This window comes from Pectinophora gossypiella, chromosome 14 (genome assembly GCF_024362695.1).
Source record: "Pectinophora gossypiella chromosome 14, ilPecGoss1.1, whole genome shotgun sequence".
NCBI classification, from domain to species: domain Eukaryota; kingdom Metazoa; phylum Arthropoda; class Insecta; order Lepidoptera; family Gelechiidae; genus Pectinophora; species Pectinophora gossypiella.
The window spans coordinates 10,732,244-10,751,079 of NC_065417.1; the positions used below are offsets into that span (position 1 = coordinate 10,732,244).

Here is an 18,836-nt window from a genome sequence, read left to right on the forward strand (position 1 = left end):
TACTGGGGCCACAGGAAGGACTTATAATAATTATCTTCCTTATTTCTTGGGAAGATATAACGTTAAGTATTTTTGTCGTTCATCTCCGCGAAACTAAGCGGATATTACAGCATACGGTACCATTGTGTTATATCTTCGAGAGCTCATAAAAACTTATGACGTCTTTCGTCAAAATATATTCAGCGTTTAGTTTATAGTTGCTAGTAAAAGCTAGTACTGAAATGAAACGTGAGAAAGGGTTGTTAACTGAAATAATGTAATCATCAAAATTATCCGCGTAAGCGCGAAATAGCTGTAAGTCGATGATAATTGTAATCATTATCTTACAAGATCTATCTTATTAACTGTGCCCTACATATATATTTTAAAGTCCTTCCGGTAGCTTGATGAGGGCAACATAAAAAACAGGCGATTTATAGAATCACGATATATTTATTTTATGGCACGAAAAAACTTACACCATTTTTCTAACATTGAGTTTTCTTAACTAACCATAGACAATCCAAAAAACTATTATAGTATAAAAAATATTTATGGTTGACTTGGTCATAAACATATTGGGCACAGCCACAAGATAGGTATAGTACCAGAAACATTTTTTAAATACAATGCTTAAACAATAAATTTAATTATAATCTATAGGTAATGGCGAAACTTTCATTACACTAGTTCTAACAATGAAACCCTTAGCTGTTTTTACATCTAAAGCTCTAACTAAGTTATCCCTCCCCGGTATGACATTTACAATTCGTCCAACAGGCCAACTTAACGGTGATATAGAATCAGACCTCAGTAGTACCATAGTACCTTTCTGCAAGTTTGGCTGTTGATTTTGCCATTTAGGACGGCTCTGTAACATAACTAAATATTGTTTATGCCACTGACGCCAAAACGTCTGTTGCATTTGCGTACACTGACGCCAAAAGCTAAGCTTTCCTACATTTACATCCATTAAATTTAATTCTGGATATGAGGTGAACGGAGCACCAGTGAGGAAGTGTGCAGGTGTAAGGTAAGTCATGTCATTACAGTCCCTTGACAAGGGCGTCAATGGGCGAGAATTTAAGATACTTTCGATTTGTACAAGCACCGTGTACAATTCCTCAAAAGTGAGTACCGCATTTCCAATTACACGTTTCATGTGGTATTTAACGCTTTTAACTCCTGCCTCCCACAGACCACCAAATACTGGGCTATAAGAAGGAATAAAATTGAATGTAATCCTTTCAGAGGTACCATATTCTAATACCTTGTTTTGGTGTCCTGTGGAATTCAGTTGATTATACAATTCCCTTAGTACATTATCTGCACCTTTGTAGTAACTTCCATTGTCACAATATACTTTCGTAGGCTTATTTCTACGACTTATAAATCTTTTAAAACATGACAAAAGTGTATTAGTTGTCATATCCGACGCTAATTCAATGTGAATAGCTTTTGTAATAAAGCATATAAAAATCACTACATAGGCTTTTGTTATGACAGGATTTCTTATTCTAGTTTGCTTTACATTGAAAGGCCCGGCATAATCGGTGCCTACAATTTGGAATGGACGAGTAACGTTAACACGATCAAGCGGTAGAGATCCCATGAGTTGACTGGAAGATTCGGCCTTAAGTCTGAAACATATTACACATTTGTGTAGCACAGCCTTTATTTCTCTGTTAGCATTGATCAGCCAATATCGCTCGTACAAACTACTGAGAGTTAACCTTTGACCTGCATGCTTAAGCCTTATATGCTCATTGTAAATTATTAATTTAGTCAAAGTTGAAGATTTAGCCAGAATAATGGGGTGTTTCTGTTCAAATGACAGATTTGTGTTTTGTAAACGACCACCCACTCTTAGAAGTCCATAGCCATCAATAAATGGACTTAAACTGCCTAAGGAAGATTTTAAATGAACTTTAGACTCAATATCCTTCAATTCTTTTTCAAAATGTTTACTTTGATCAATTTTTATTAAATCATGCAGAGCAAAAGTCATCTCATCAGGGCATAAATGACCTTGTTTCTTATTGACATTAGTCTTTTTACAATTAAATATAAACCGCTTAGTATAAGCCATAATACGGGTCATTTTATTCAAATTAGAATATTTATGGAGAAAATCATGAAAATAATTATCTCTATGACAAACATTACAAGAAGCTGAAGGCTTTTTTATTTCAGGTAATTCGCTTTCTGAAGTATTTACTTGTGATATGCAATGCACATAGTCAGCATTATGCAAGTACTGTGGACCATGAAACCACAATGGATGTTCCTTCAGCTGGTCTGGCTCAACACCACGTGATAGACAATCAGCTGGGTTTTCAGTTGTGCTTACATAGTGCCACTGAAAATTACTTGATAATTGTTTAATCTTATCTACCCTGTTAGCAACATAAACAGTGAGTTTCACAGGTTCAATTTCAATCCAAGACAAAACTATTTTGGAATCTAAATACAAATGTGTATTAATATTATTATATTTTAATGATAAAGTATCATATACTTTTCTTGTCAACATGGCTAATAGCAAAGCACTGTTGAGCTCAAGTCTAGGAACGGTTAAATTCTTGTCTTTAGGGTTAATACGAGACTTTGAACATAAAAGATTAACAATCACATTACCATCAAAGCCAATTACTCTTAAATATAGACAGCATCCATGAGCAATATTCGAGGCATCTGCATAACCGACAAGTTCCATTTTTACACAAGATTGTAAGTTAATATTCCTAGGCACAGAAATACAAGACATGCGCATTAAACCTTTTGTAAAGTCAATAAACTTTTTATTTAAATTATCAGGTAATACATCATCCCATTTTAAGTTTTCCGACCAGACTTGTTGCATCAAATATTTAGCCTGCACTAAGATAGGCCCTACTAGACCCAATGGGTCGAAAAATTTACTGACAAAACTTAACATTTGCCGTTTTGTGTAGGTTTTTTGGCTCTGAACTACAGGGCATTGCATATTGAGAGTATCAGAGTCAACATTATAAGTCAAACCTAAAGTTTTTACATAAGAGTTTGTTTTATCAAAATTTTTATTATTTAACTGGTGAAGTTCAACAGGTATATCATCAATAAGATTACTATTATTAGAGCACCACTTGTGCAAAGAAAAGCTAGCTAATCCTAAAAGCTCTACAAGTTGCCTTTTCATCTCAAGAAGCTCAGAGAGATCATTAGATCCACACTGAATGTCATCAACGTAGCTTAAATATTTGAGAACAAATGAAGCTAAAGGATATTGATCCTTATATCTATCAGCTAACTCGATTAGACAACGAGTAGCCAGAAAGGCAGAGCTTTTTAACCCGTAAGTTACAGTTTGCAGTTGCAAACACTGCAAGGGATCATGAGGTGATTCGCGCCAGAGAATATTTTGCAAGCAGCAATACTTATTATCCAACATTATTCCACGGTACATAGCTTTAATGTCACAAAGTAAAACGAATTTGAAAGTCCTAAACAGTGTTAAAATGTCAAAAAGATCATTTTGTACTACGGGCCCGTTCAACATGATATCATTTAAGCAAATATTTTTGTTAGTAAGCATGCTTGCGTCAAAGACAGCTCGAACAGGTGTAGTTTTACTATTAGGGTTTATAACAGGATGGTGGGGTAAATAATACACATTTCCAGCTTTAGAATCGTAGTTTGAAATATCATAAAGTTTTGCATGTCCCTGTTGAATATATTCATTCATGAATTTATTGTACTGCTGATGCAAGTTCTCATCCCTAGAAAACCGTTTTTCCAGATTGTAAAATCTCTGCAGTGCACGCGAAAATGAGTCACCTAATTCAATATATTCTAATTCAAGTTTTAATGGAAGTGCCACATAAAACTTTTTATCAATAAGTTGTACAGAGTGCTGAAAACATTCCTCAGCTAATTGCTGTTCAGTTGTACCTTCTTTAAAATTATTAGGCACTTGTTCACATTCCCAGAATTTTGGGATGGTGTTATTAAGATCATCTAAATGATCATTTTGTAAATTACAATTATTATTAATACAAATATTAAGATCATCTGACTGATCATTTTGCAATTTGCAGTTATTAAACTTATCACAAATGTTATGATCATCTAGCAGATCATTTTGTAATTTAAGGTTATCATAAATTTTACCTTGAACTGTTACACAAAAGTTTGACGAGGATACCTGGCCTGCAGACACAGGCAGGCTGCCTGCGACAACATAACCGAATCTCGTGTTAACCAGGAAGGGCCCCGTTGGTGTTAGCGGCAGCGACTCGCGTTGGAGAACCTGGAAAAATACGTCGGCTCCTAGAAGCAACAATATCTCCCCAGTTTTATTGAAGCTTTTGTCGGCAAGGCGGGCATGAGATGGTATATTGAATCCCTTTATGTCAAAACTCTGTTGTGGCAATTCACAAGTAATGTTTTTTGTTACAAGGCATGACACATTTAATTTAAAATCGTTTATAGACGAATAAACAGAAATATCTGCTTTTTTATGCATGATGTTAGTGCCTTGAATGACCCCAGTAATAATCTGGTTAGTTGGGGATATATTACAGTCAATTTTACTGGCTAACCTTTCAGAGACAAAAGACACTTGACTGCCTGTATCTAATAAAGCTCGTGCATGAATAAATTTCCCATTTTTGTCGATTAGACGTACCACTGCAGTAGGCAGCACCACGCCTCTCGCTTGGGAGGTGCTCGACATCACCACAGCACTATTATCGGTGTTAGTAGGCATTGTAGCAGCAGTATTGCTGGCCCCGGTCAGTTTAGTTTGCACCATGTGCAGAAGCGTGTTATGCCTGCCCTGGCATGCAGAGCATTTTATGCGCAGTGTACATTTCCCACGATGTGAATTAAGGCAAAGCACACACAGGTTGTTCTTCTTTATCAATTCACTCTTGTCTTTGTCAGAAGAGAGTTTAAATAAGGCACACTCATATAACTTATGTGATTTCTGACAGTACTTACATGAAGTCGAGGCTGCTACAAAGCTGGCAGACTTGCCAGGCTTACCACCTTTAGAAGTGCCTGCTGAGTCAGCTGCGGCTGAGTACATTTTCTCACCGCTGGTATTCTCCATGGCAAGCGCTCGCTTTTCTAGAAATTCAAGAAACTCCTTTAGAGAAGGCACTTCCTTTTCATCCCTTTCCAAATGAAAACCCCTGTTAGAATAGGCATCAATTTTTCTGGACAAGATATTAACAAGCAGAGCGTCCCACTGGTCAACAGGCAAGTTTAAGTTCTTTAATGCTGCAATATGAAGGTTAACATTGGATATAAGAGACCTTATATTCTGTGCTGTGCATTTATTAAAGGCAGGTAAGTCGAGCAAGGTATTAATGTGATGGTTCACTATCATTGGCACGTTATTATATCTTTTATCTAGAAGATCTAATGCTGACAAATAGTTTTGGTCAGTCAGTGGCAGGTTTTTAATTAAATCAAGTGCTTCCCCTGCTAAAAATGTGGTCAAATAATATAACTTTTGACATAAACTTAAATTGGAATCCGCATGTATAACCGCCTTAAACATGTTGATGAAAGGGGTATAGTCCACTACATTTTTTCCATCAAATGTTTTAATATTTATTTGCGGTAATTTTTTAAAATCGAAATTATTCGGTTTGGGCGGATCTGTAGCGCAATGTTTACGCGATTTTATTGCAAGATCGATCGAAGCAATAGAATTATAGTACTTACTTTCATACTCTTCCGGGTTTTCCTTGTCATCTGGATTAAGGAATAGAATTTCCTTGTTGTATTTCTCGTACTCCTTGAGTATCTCGACGAGTCGTGTACGTTTTTCCTGGAGCAATTCTAGTGATGCGGTTTCTAAACCCGACGCACAGAAACGTTCTATACGTGTAAGACATGACTTCACGTACCCGCGCTCACTTATAAGCCTTTTAAGCTTGTCGGAATCGTCCGGCAGCGTCATCTTGTATGTAAAAACCTATACAAAAGGACAAATGCAAGTAAGTAAAAAAAATAATTTCCACGTTATGAATTGCAGGTAAATACTTAATGCAACAAGTCTTACGTACAGTGTCGTCGTATGCAGGAATCTTTTTACAACAATTTGCAGTTATTTTTATTACTAATACTTTAACTTTTACCATAAAAATTATAATTACACGAAAATGATAATGGCGGCGCACGCGTCCTTCACAAGTAGAAATAGTGGAAAATGAAACAGCGCGACAATATGGCCGCGGCGTAGGCGCTTCGTGTCTCGTCGGCAATCGTCGGGAATCTTCGGAAGCAACGGGATTGGTCGAACACTTGTCCGTTGTCTGTGACCCACCTTGAAAACGTTCCGATACACGTAACAAAAACCGGTAATGACTGCAACTGTAGTAAATTCTGCTAACTCCGTCAGGAAAAAAAATAGAAATTAAAAAAATGACAGGAAGTACGTCACGACGTTTTCTGTCTTCTTTTTTCCTTTTCTTACGAAGAAATGCACTCGATGCGTCGCAAAATGGCGGACGCTGTATGAAGAGTATGATATGAAATGCCGCGGTCGAATATTACGCGAACACTTGACAGCAATTTCTTTCACGCTCGAATCCTCGTCGTGGCTTTCTTCTACAAATGGCTTCTCAAAGCCTTCACGCACGGTGTAATCTGGCCGCGACGTCGTATTTAAAGGTGTATTATAGATACACACGAACAGTCACAGCGAAGTTATTTATCCACCGGCGCACTTTTCACTTTTACAATTTTACGGATCGAAGGACCATTTTTATGTGCCCTACATATATATTTTAAAGTCCTTCCGGTAGCTTGATGAGGGCAACATAAAAAACAGGCGATTTATAGAATCACGATATATTTATTTTATGGCACGAAAAAACTTACACCATTTTTCTAACATTGAGTTTTCTTAACTAACCATAGACAATCCAAAAAACTATTATAGTATAAAAAATATTTATGGTTGACTTGGTCATAAACATTAACATTACGGACATTAGAAGGAACCACAAATCGTTAGAAAACAAAGAATCCTGCACATATTTTTAGTTCATCAATTCCCTAGCGTTTTCCATTTTCCCGGGGTCCGCTTATCTAACCTGGAGATTGACAGGTCCGGTTTTTTCCAGAGGGCGACTGAACTGGATGATCTTTCAACTCACAAAGGGCCAAAATCAACCCAATACAGGATAGGTCACATATCTCCGAATTGCGTTTCTCGGGGTGGTATTAATAAATGAATCTCAGCTGAGACTGGCATCACGCTTAAGTCTCTGTTTTTATGTGAGAACTGTCACATTGACATGATCTTGAGGGCAGTCTCGAAGCTGAGATTAGTTTATTAATACCACCCTCGGTCTATATTGGTTGAGTCAAATATACATATTATGTTAAACTGTGTAAAAACGAAAGCGTAACAACGACATTTCGAATAATATTTCATCATGCTGATTCCAAAGGATCTTTCTCCTTTGAAACGAGTAAAAAAGTAGGTACATCTTTTTAAATTATTACCTTGCCCATCGCAGAAGAGATTCCATCGAGCATTGTTTTAGAAAAAAATCCAATCTCATAAAACCAGCCGTGTCGATGGCAAGCGAATCTTTTTCAAACTCGGTTTTATTAAAGCAGTGCTCCATCTCACAAAAAGAATACTGACTCTTGTCATATTTTTAATCTTCTAGCGGAACAATGGAAGTACTTCAGTGTACAAAAAAGTGCCCGTGTAGATTTCTTTACGTCACTGAGCCACAGAGTAACGCTTGTACGTATTTTGCGACAAAACACCGCACCTTTTAAGGAACATTTTCAAAGAATTTTCGCCTTCTATTCATTAAGGATAGTGAAAAATGTACGAACATTAACTTTAGCCACTCGCAAAGGATTTGCCGTATATTGCTTAGAGAAAATATATTAGTACGATGTGGTTTTATTTGTCATTTCAAGTTTACGGCGGACGACTTATTTCGCTGTTTAAAATGTCGGCAATATCCTTCTATTTAGAGTGAGGTATAAAAAAGTCGTAACTCGTCGTGCATGAAAGTTTTATTAACTTCCTGATTCATAATTTTTATGAAAGACCAGTTCTGTTAGCAATATTAGCTATGTATTAAAATGACGAATTAGTATTAAGCTAATGTCTATGAGAACGGCTTTATAACTATAGTTTCATTACTTCTATTTATATACAGTTAAATACTTTATATGTACAGTATAATAAGGAATATTCAAATATGCCATTAATAAAACATACATACATACATACATAAACTCACGCCCGTTATCCCTAATGGGGTGGGCAGAGCCACAAGTAATCAAAGACAATTTGCAGCCACTGTTGATACGATGTCTTAAGCTGGATATGATGAACTTTATGGTGATAAGGGATCAGCCTATCGCCCATAACATTAGTCCATCATGTTAGAGGACACAATCCCTCTGTCGGTTTTTACGACATGCCCGGGAAGATAAGCAGCTGAACGTTTTCTATGTTTTTTATTTGCTCCCAGAACAGCATAGAAGCAATTAATAAAAATAAGTTGTGAACATCTAGTTATTACATAAATAGTTCTATAAAGAAGAACTTTCCAGGTTACATTCACCTAAAACAATATAGATGGTGTTGTACAGCTTTAATGTGATAATTACCTTTTTTTTTCGTTACTCGAGTACATAATTTAAATCAAAATACAATTTAAAGGCAGAAGCATACATAAAAATAATTGTTACTTGATATTTGGATCACATTATGTTTCTGCCTCCTTATATTGCTTCTCTTTATTTTAATCACAATAATCAAATCAAAATAAAATCAAATCAAATATACTTTATTGCGCACAATATACAAAACAAATTAACACAGATGATGATAGATACAGTACAATCTGGCGGCCTTATTGCTAAGCAGCAATTTCTTCCACGCAACCAGTGGATAGGAAACATAATAAGGATTTGCCGCCGATTACATAATGGGTGGAAGAGGTAATTTTGCTTGGGTGTTATAAAAAGGGTCATCTTTCATACCCAAAAACAATGATAAAAGATGCATATTATGTCTGTTATCCATGAAAATAGATGGTTAAACGAAGGAAAATCTGTACATCGCCATCTACTTATACTTATTTTGACTATTTAAATGTAGTACATAATTTATTGCGAAAAATTATTTCTCTAGCTTCTCCTGTTATTCATTAAAAGAAGATCTACGTGTTAAAATAGTCTGAAAGTTCTTTTTTGTTTCTGAGTGTTAAAGAAAATAATATTTCTTTTGTTCCAGGGTCTGATAAGGGAACTAACAATATACGAGTTCGCAGACGAAGAACGATTGAAAACTGTCAAAAATTGTTCTGACGTAAGTAATTTAGACACAAATACAAGATAATATTCTTTCGTCCTTGAATTGCACAAAGAACAACACAGTCCCGCTAAGGTTGAAGTAATCAACTGACTTGGTAGTAAATCTAGTGATCAGAACTTTCAATCAGACTAACAAAGTTTACATTATCAGAAACGGGATCTGATCCGAGCGTCGGGCTCACGATCAGAAGATCTCAGGTTCCAATCCCGATGGGGACATATCACAAAAATATTTTTATGATTCCTAGTTTGGTCACGAGATGCAATGTTCTAACAGGTTGGTCAGTCGATTCCGGCTAGTATTAACGGCCTCCGTGGTTCAGTGGTTGACAGTTCTGCTCACGATCCGGAGGTCCCGGGTTCGAATCGCGGTGGGGACAAATCACTTTGTGATCCCTAGTTAGGTTAGGACATTGCAGGCCGATCATCCGATTGTCCAGAAGTAAGATGACCCGTGCTTCAGAAGGCACGTCAAGCCGTTGGTCCCGGTTACTACTTACTGATGCATGATGTCCGGGGCTTTTGGCGGCTCAATAATAACCCTGACACCAAAGTTGGTTTCAATCATTGGTCCCACAATCAGAACCCACACAAGAGCAGAAGATAGTAAGCCTGTAAATGTCTGCTCATACACAGTCAAACATATTCACTCACTGCCTTACCACATAAGCATACTTTGTTGATTGATGACCAAGCTATGAGCTACAACCGAGCTTCACATTACAGAGCTGGTCTTACTTTGTTCGTATATTACTCGACTTCGAGTATCGTTACAAAGCGAAGCGTAGCCACATGGTCAACATACTGACAAAACTGTTCGTAATTTGAGTGAGTGCGTGTTTTGGTGGACCAATAGTTAGCTGATGTAGTCGACAGAATGAGGCAGCGATTCGTCGTGAATATATTCGCGCGTTTCTATACTAACTGAAACAGTTTGAATTTTCCGCGCTTGTTTCCGCTTGTCTTCTTATATAGAGGGTTGGGAAGTCGAACTGATCTGGGTCGTGATCGTATCGTGGCAGATGGAAGTTCTACACTGTGATTGGCTAAAATTTCAATAAATGAACAAAAGTTGTCGTAATAGTCGTCCAGTGGTTGAGCGTAGGGCTCACGATCCGGAGGTCCCAGGTTCGAATCCCGGTGGGGAGATATTACAAAAAGAACTTTGTGATCCCTAGTTTGGTTAGGACATTACAGGCTGATCACCTGATTGTCCGACAGTAAGATGATCCGTACTTCGGAAGGCACGTTAAGCCGTTACTACTTACTGATGTAAGTAAGTCGTCGTTACATGAGCCATGTCAGGGGCCTTTTGGCGGCTCAATAATAACCCTGACACCAGGGTTGATGAGGTTGGTACTCCACCTCATAACCCACACGATAGAAGAAGAAGAAGAACCAATCTAATCCTTGGAATATAATATACGAGTATAAGAATGTCGATATAGCATGGGGATTTGAACATCTGAAAATTATTCAAATTAGTGTATATTCGCAAAAACCTATGTAGGTACGGCAGTGTAATTTTACAAAATTTATGATAACAATTTAGGAATATTGTGTATTGTTTTAGTATTTCTAGTATTGTTTTAAAATAATAATATTTAATGTAGTGTATTCTGAGTATTTATTGCACTCTATATTTTCACCAATATGTTTATAGATATCAGTGTAGTTATTACACTGAAATTATTATTTGTTTATTATTCTAAATTATGTGTTTCAGATGCCAATTTTACCCGATAGTAGTGTTAGTATGGTGAAGAATTTTGAATTTTATTACTCCGCTTTTTGTGGCTATAATTGTATACTCGTTAACTTTCACAGCAAAATTGGGGCGAAATTCATGTTTGGCTAAAATTAATAAAATGGGAATCTTCAAAATTTCTGGTTCGGACTCAAAAATTGCACCTAGGCTAAATATATCGCACCGCCTTGTTATTTATAATTATTTTATATTTCTATTTATTTATTTTTAAGCGTTTATGTTTAAACAAATATGGCTCGACAACATTTCGTCCTCATCTTTCAACTATTGATTTGCCTAGCACTGTAAGTATTTCAAAAAAAAAACTTTCATGAAACTAAGAAATAAAAAGAGAGAGATGAGGCCTAGAAGGACATACATTGACTAACTGGGAATATCCATGTGTATGAAACAATTGATGAATGTGGTAGAAACGAGAAAACTGTAGCAGGAAACAGGACAGAAATGGAATTCCATAGTCTCTGCTTACCCCGAAATAGGCTTCAGTTTATATGTTTGAATGAATGTATAAAACTAAGATCTATTTTGTAGACATTTTGATCTGTAAATAGGACATGGAGACGCATTGACCACCGTTTACAGTTAAAATGACAACACTCTTTTAATTGAATAAGAATAGAGTACAGATAGGGAATTAGCGATAATTTCAGCGCTCTATTGGAGCTGCTAAGTGACATTACATCACTTGTCCTAGCGTGATTATTTTTGTTTGGATAATTATAATTGACGCTCATTTCAAGGCATGAGTAAAACAATTTTTTTTTTTTCCTCTCGTAAATTCTTGCATGAACGTAGGTACATCTGTTTCGACAGAGTTTTAACCTTTACCACACCCAAGATACTTCATACACAACACATCGTTTACACAAACACCACACACTGACGTTACCGAACACGCGCATAGTGTGACGTCTGTTGCCATACGATTGAAGACTTTAGTCTTCCCCAACCCCTTTACCCCAAAGGGTAAAGTAAAGGGTATAGTAAACTATATCCGAGAGGGGTTAGGGTAAACCTAGCTCAGACGCTGGTGGGGGGCAGAGAGTTGTCATTCTATACGTAATATTATTCCTTATTATATGCCTTTACCAAACATCAATTACACTATCACCAACATACTGTAAAATCTCTCTCTTACCCTTAGTTACATGAAGATATTATTGAGAATTTAAGAAGAAAAGATACTTCAACTATTTATTGTTATGGCAGCGAGCCACATTTGTCTTAAACTTAAATACTAAGTATTGCAATGTAATTGGGCACACTTTGTAACTAACTCTATTTCATTTCTTCCGTAGACTGACTCAGAGGACGATGATGGAGTAAGTAAGCAATATTCCATGTAAATAGTTGTAGTGATAAAACGAAAAATTTCAAATAAGTTGTTGAGTAAGCGACTGTGATTATTAAAAATAAGGGTCCATCCAACCCTACGTCTGAGATTTTAAAAACTTTTTATAATTGTTATCATAAAATAGAATTGTTAAAAAAAGTTCTCAAAACAAAATATTAATTTGTGTCTTCTTTTAATTAAAAGATTATTCTAGCATACAAACACTTTTGAAATTTTTCTTTTTGTTCATTAGTAGGATACTTTGTAAATAAAAAACATGATGACATAGACAAAAATTATCAAAACAATTTAAATTTTAATTAACAAAAATTAAACAACTAATAATTTACGTGACTTTTAGGATACCTCACCTGAGAATCTTGAGATAGTAAGTGGAGACTAAATTTTACTTTTTCTTTATTTTTATCTTCTAATTGGCTTCATTGACAACCTTCCACTGCTTAAATTTATAAAATACTCGAAAATAAAAGAGCTTTATATGCTTCTGTCATACTGTTCAATTTATAACTCAATTGGCAAAACTGAATAATGAATAAAAGTTTAACCTACTAATATTTTAAACTACAATCAGACGTTTTTGCAGTTAAAGGTACTTCATTGTTGGCTTATCTCTGACCGAAATTAATCAAATTTAACACATTAGAGTTTTAAAGATAGTCTTTCGAATGACTCCGTCTAAAAAAGCAAGCACAGAGGCATTTCATGCCGTGATTTGAAAGTCCTAATTCAAAACGCTCACTTGTGTTGCGATCGCCACCGGGTGAGTGCCATCAGCGCTCACCATTTGTCTGGGCAAGTAGTGAATGCCATATGCAGCAAAGGTTCGATAAGTCAAGTCAAAAAAAAAAAACAGTTGCGAATCAGATTGTGCTAAGTGTCGATTGGATTCGTTTTTTTTTGGTGTTATCGGACCAAACATTATTCAAACTGATGGGTTACCCTACAATTGGATAGTATCCTAGGTAAAAGATAAATTATGATATTCTGATTACTAAATAAAGACAAATCTAAAACTGACGAAGAACATTTTCTTTTTTCTATTTGGTTTTTTTATAATATCACGTTATTCTATAACATCACTGTGTGCTTTTTTATACAATTTCCATAGTATTTTCTCTTATATTTAGTAAAAAGTTACTGTACAAAGTAAGTAGCCTATTGTAATGTAGTGATAACAAAGTGAAATTAAAAAAATAAACAAATGCGAACAATGAAGTTGTACCTTTCAAGCTAAACGTCGCACATTTCAAACAAGTTTTTAAAAGAAGACTTAAATATTTCAGTTTACTGGCGACATGGACACAACTATAGGTAAGTGATATCCAATTTTATAAGTTGTTTAAAAAAAGCCTCAATAATTATGATGTTGTGAGCTAAGGGAATATGGAAAATAGATAAATATAACACTAACAATATGAGCTAAAGACCTTTCTTTATCTAGATGGTTTCTATTTCCTAGCAGCAGTCTTTGTAAAATATTTGAAAATTCGAATTTTAAAAGTTTATCGATAGAATTATTATTAAATAAAATCGACAATAATTATACTTACTCATAAATGTTGTATTTTCCAGATGTTCCGTCATTCATAAAAGGAGAAAAAGGTGATAAGGTAAGAAGAAGTAAACTTATACCACGACACCTGTAATTAAAAACCACTTACAAAGTTATCTATAAATATACTGCAACGGTTTAAATTTAAACATGTGTAAGACATCTTCATTTTTGCAGGGTGCTCCAGGAGACTCACGTATTGGACCGCAAGGGCCTCCCGGGCCTCAAGGTCCACCTGGGAATCCTGGAAAAAACGCAGAGCCTGGTGTAAGTACTACCGATTTAAAGTCATTTTACCCTACTTAACCATGATGGCAAGTCAAAATCTAATTGTGATATGACCATCAATACATAGAAGAACAATATTCTAAAATAGAGAATCATAAGTAAAACATTTCAGACTTGTTCCTGTTCAGAGAAGATAGTTTCAAATCTGCTACGGACGATGCCAGAAATGAAAGGGCCTCGCGGAGAAATGGGCCTTCGAGGGGAACCGGGGGACACAGGTTCTCCTGGGTTAACGGTTAGTTCCCTCTTCAAATTTTCTGTTACTCTGTAATGTTATTTCTACTATTAATTCAACAGAGCCATGTTCTCAACATTGAAACATACATTTTTTAATACCTATAAATAATTTTTAAGTTAAAATGGCCACATCGAAGCAATTCATCAAAAAAAGCAATATGGCATTTGACATTTGCGCATATAAAATTAGGTGCGCAATATTGCAATAGCAATATTGCTTTTTTAGATGAATTGCTTCTATGTGGCAATTTTAACCCCCCTGATCTACAGCTTTTTAATTACTAGTTAAGGTAATTAAAATATGAAAATAACTAATAAAACGACTAAATTTCAGGGTAAACAAGGAGAGCAGGGTGAGAGAGGCCCAGTTGGCCTCAAAGGAGAAATGGGTGAAAGAGGTGATGTAGGCCCTCCGGGAAAAGATGGAGATCCTGGGCCTAAAGGAGAGCCCGGAATAGATGGTATGCTAGGACCTCGAGGACCTCCAGGGCTAATAGGCCCACCTGGGCCTCCTGGTCCCAAGTGTAAGGTGATTAAATTATATTTTCGCAAATATAATCTAATTATTAGTAGAAATTGTACAATTTACTTATACGTAGTTTGAATCGTAACGAACAAACTAACTAAAGAAGACTTATTAATAATAACAATAATAATAAAGCTTTATTTCAGAAAACATTCCATACATACAAAATACAACACAATTAAAATATAATAATAAAATTTACAAAAATAACAACACCTGACAATAATAACAATACTTACTTAAATAACTATCATAGTATACCACTACTTTTTCCCCACAGAGAGCAATGTCCAGAATCGCATGATGTGAGAGTCGAAACTTGTCGCAATACTTCTAATGATGGTGTTAGAACTGGACATTACTCTCTGCATGAGAGAAGCAACACGTTTCCTTAACACAGCTGCAAAACCATCTGTGCGCCAGAAACAGAACATCCCAGAGGCACTACAATATCTAGGCAACCGAAACATTGCTCTAAATACATCTTATTCTTATTCTATGTTGTTGCATCCAAATGCATTACTAACATAGATGAGCATTTTATTCCCCGTTTAACATTATTGAAAACAATTAGTGTCAGAACTTGTATTGACAGGAAACAGAAGAGGCAAAAGGAATAGCTGTACCTGGAGAAAAAGGTGATATGGGGCCTACTGGGCCGCAAGGTGACTCTGGACCCAGAGGACCTCAAGGAGAAAAGGGTACAAAGGGGGATCAGGGAGTCAAAGGGGATAAAGGTGACACGGTAAGCTCATCATGTTGATCTTACTGTTTCAGGTGTTGATACGGTATATTTTCTTAATTTTAATACTTAATACCCAAATAATATAAAATTTCAGCATAACTAGCAGTACTCCATTCAAAAGTGTCCGCTGTACTTGCACGGCGGCGGCTTGTACTTGGGCCGTGTACTTTTCAAGCGTTTAATTGTTGAGTTTCTTTAACAAGAAAAAACTCCACTATAATAATTCCGTGTTTATTTTTAAGGGTCACCACGGACCCGAAGGGCCGCGAGGTGAAAAAGGTGAACGAGGTGAATCGGGTCGTGATGGTCTTCCTGGGGAGCCCGGTGCCCATGGTAGAAATGCAGAGAAAGGAGAAAAGGGTAACATGAACTTTCAGCTTAAAATAATACGAGTCAAAAATGACTAAAGATGAATCAGGAAAATTCATAAAAAAATATTATGATGATAGATGCGAGTTATAAAATTAAAAAGATTTTTGGGTATTAATGGGTATTCGTGTTTTGGTAATAAACTAAAGCACCTTGTATCGTTTCTTGTTTTAAATAATACAAGTCAACTACCTACAAAACTACTAGCAACTAAATTATATGACGCGTATTATTATGTTTCTTGAACATTACTTGTTTTTCATTTAAGGTGACAGGGGAGATAAAGGAACACCCGGCTTGCCAGGTTTACCCGCAACATTATCCTCGTTACTAGATACTTCAATGGATCCAGACGAAAGTAAGACATCCGAACTTCATTTCAATAGATCTAAAATTCATCATCCATCCAAACAATCCACTGTTTATTCAGATCATTCTAGCTTCAGACAGATAACCTGAATAAATTTCAATATGAAACAAGGCATTCTGGTCACGATCATGTAATAACGTAAGTAGATTGAATCCCCAAACATTTTTTGCTACTATTGGTTGTATTGGCTTTGATCCTTATCCTTGAACCCCGCGTGCTATTGTCAGATGAACATCGAAAGGGTATATTGTTATACTCTTCTAGTTCACTGTGTAGAAAAGAGAGAGACTAAATGGCTCACATAAATTTATTTCCTCCAAATATCTGTACAGAGGGCTGGTTGTGTCATTTTTCGGTCGAACGAAACGCGTTGGAGATTCTTTTTATCTAAATCACTTTCTGTTTCCTTTTATCCTTTATTTTTCTTTACATGTTTCATCGTCGAGCGGAAGCATTACAGTGTAAGGGACAGGAATGTTTTCCTATGGATTGTCGTGGTTTATGGTAGAAATTGCAATTTTATTATTTCCTGCTTAAACAAGTTTTTGGTAAACACAATTTAATAGGACCGTGATTAAGGAAGCCATATAAATTATGTTCTAAACTTTATGTCTTACCCTACGTCTTACCTTATGTTTTTGTCAGCGGTAAAGGAAAACATCGTGAGGAAACCCACATTCCCAAGTAATGCGTTACGGAAGTATGTAACCTATCTTGTTTTGGGCTGGTTTTCCCTCCGCGGGTTTGAAGATCAGACAGGCAGTCGCTTCTGAAGAAAAACTGGACCTGTCAAATCTTCAGGTTAGGTATGCGAAGATAATGATGAAATTTATATCTTTCCTCCTGTCCTAGATTTGGAGCATAAAACTTTTAATATTCCAGCTCATAGTAAATAATATAATAATTTACGACATATTAACTTGTACACAAAATTAAAATTACATTGTCTTGGGGAAAAAGTCTACATCGAAGCGATACATCTAAAAAAAGCAATATTGCTATTTCACATTTGTTTGCATTGCGCATCTTTTATAGGCGTAAATGTCAAATTGCAATATTGCTTTTTTAGATGAATTGCTTCGATGTGGCTATTTCAAACCCTCTGCTCTTTAAATTAATAATTCTTAAGAATGGTAATGTTCTCTCAAAGATGGGATGAAAATGTTTTCAAAAGCTCTTTCATAAAACACTATATATTATAAGGAATACAACGGCGATTACGTTCATTCGTGTGAAAGGGTATACATACGCACGTTTGCCTTATGTTGGTTCACAAATGTCGCATGGTGTATTTATTTTTATTGCGTCTTTATTGCGTGTGGAACACTGACTTTTGCCGAGGTTTTTTGCAGGAATATTCGCTTTTATGTAAAATGAATACTGTTTAAATGCCTTTGTTCTTTATTACTAGTGGGATGCCAAATGTTTTGAATTAATGGGAATAACGTGAGTAATTCCAGAATACAAACTTGGAGCAATTTTTGGTATAGTAACGTGATCTCTTTAGTGAACTTTTAGATGATAAGCAGCATACTCTGAGTTTATTTTCTCTAATAGGGCGTTATTATATTCTTACATTACAAAGTAAAATAAAACTGTCTGGGATAGAGATAGGGTGTAGTAATAAAGCGTTATTTATTGTTATAATGTTACATCTTTGTAAAATTACTATTTCTTTTATTTTCTACCTATAGATGCAGCAATTATTGAAAAAATAAGGGGGCATAAAGGAGATCAAGGCGTCCCAGGTGAAAAGGTAGTTACTACGTTTGTTATCGTAGAATACAGTTTATGCATTATAGACAAAGATATCTACTGAAGAAGATGATATGAAGATCATGTAACAGTTGCTATGCGAGTTTTGGAAGTTTTCCTAAGCTTCATAGAATTGTAAATTAAGTAACAAAATAATGCATAAGTTAGTAAGTATTCTAAACTGAACACGAGTGCAATTTGTCCTCTTCACTTAGTCATTTTTTCATTCTGCTTTCAGGGTGATAAGGGTGACGTAGGCCCTATTGGGCCCCCAGGGTCACCCGGTAGAGACGGCCGACACGGGCTCCAAGGAGAAAGAGGGCCTCAAGGAGTGCAAGGAGACCCGGGCCCTATGGGCCACAGGGGCCATAAAGGAGAACGTGGTGAACCGGGCCCTCCTGGGATTGGCACTCCACTGGCTAATGTTACGGTGGTACAGGTTAGTTCAGGATCATCTATTCAATCCCCCTATGACATAAAAGTAGCCAACAATGAAAATGAAAGCTAAATATATTTATATCAATAAAACAATGTTTATTTTTAGAGTT

At 36.0% G+C, this 18,836-nt stretch overlaps 2 protein-coding genes across 7 annotated transcripts in view; one reads left to right on the plus strand and one right to left on the minus strand.

Annotated features, from left to right (window-relative positions):
- LOC126372726 (collagen alpha-1(XVIII) chain-like) overlaps positions 1-18,836 on the plus strand; it is a 107,882-nt gene that overhangs the window by 81,085 nt on the left and 7,961 nt on the right. Inside the window, exons 4-16 of one of the 5 annotated variants that reach the window (XM_050018585.1) lie at positions 9,245-9,319; positions 12,391-12,414; positions 12,787-12,813; positions 13,730-13,757; positions 14,019-14,056; positions 14,176-14,265; positions 14,399-14,521; positions 14,858-15,052; positions 15,645-15,794; positions 16,037-16,154; positions 16,432-16,521; positions 18,228-18,289; positions 18,527-18,727. In XM_050018585.1, coding sequence (XP_049874542.1) covers positions 9,245-9,319; positions 12,391-12,414; positions 12,787-12,813; positions 13,730-13,757; positions 14,019-14,056; positions 14,176-14,265; positions 14,399-14,521; positions 14,858-15,052; positions 15,645-15,794; positions 16,037-16,154; positions 16,432-16,521; positions 18,228-18,289; positions 18,527-18,727 — 1,221 coding nt within the window. Of the gene's footprint in view, positions 1-9,244; positions 9,320-11,050; positions 11,084-12,390; positions 12,415-12,786; positions 12,814-13,729; positions 13,758-14,018; positions 14,057-14,175; positions 14,266-14,398; positions 14,522-14,857; positions 15,053-15,644; positions 15,795-16,036; positions 16,155-16,431; positions 16,522-18,227; positions 18,290-18,526; positions 18,728-18,836 lie in introns of all 5 variants that reach the window. The other 4 variants (XM_050018586.1, XM_050018588.1, XM_050018587.1 and 1 more) reach the window with 4 other exon arrangements.
- LOC126372792 (uncharacterized) lies at positions 457-6,258 on the minus strand. 2 transcript variants are annotated; one of them, XM_050018690.1, is made up of 5 exons: positions 6,036-6,258; positions 5,692-5,944; positions 4,960-5,088; positions 4,129-4,267; positions 457-1,619 (listed from the first exon to the last, which is right to left on the minus strand). In XM_050018690.1, the coding sequence occupies exon 5, from the start codon at positions 1,589-1,591 to the stop codon at positions 626-628; it is 966 nt and encodes a 321-aa protein (XP_049874647.1). In that variant the 5' UTR covers positions 1,592-1,619; positions 4,129-4,267; positions 4,960-5,088; positions 5,692-5,944; positions 6,036-6,258; the 3' UTR covers positions 457-625. The 2 variants fall into 2 exon arrangements, with proteins under 2 accessions (XP_049874647.1, XP_049874648.1); XM_050018691.1 differs by lacking the exons at positions 4,960-5,088; positions 5,692-5,944; positions 6,036-6,258 and having other exon boundaries at positions 499-1,619; positions 4,129-4,947.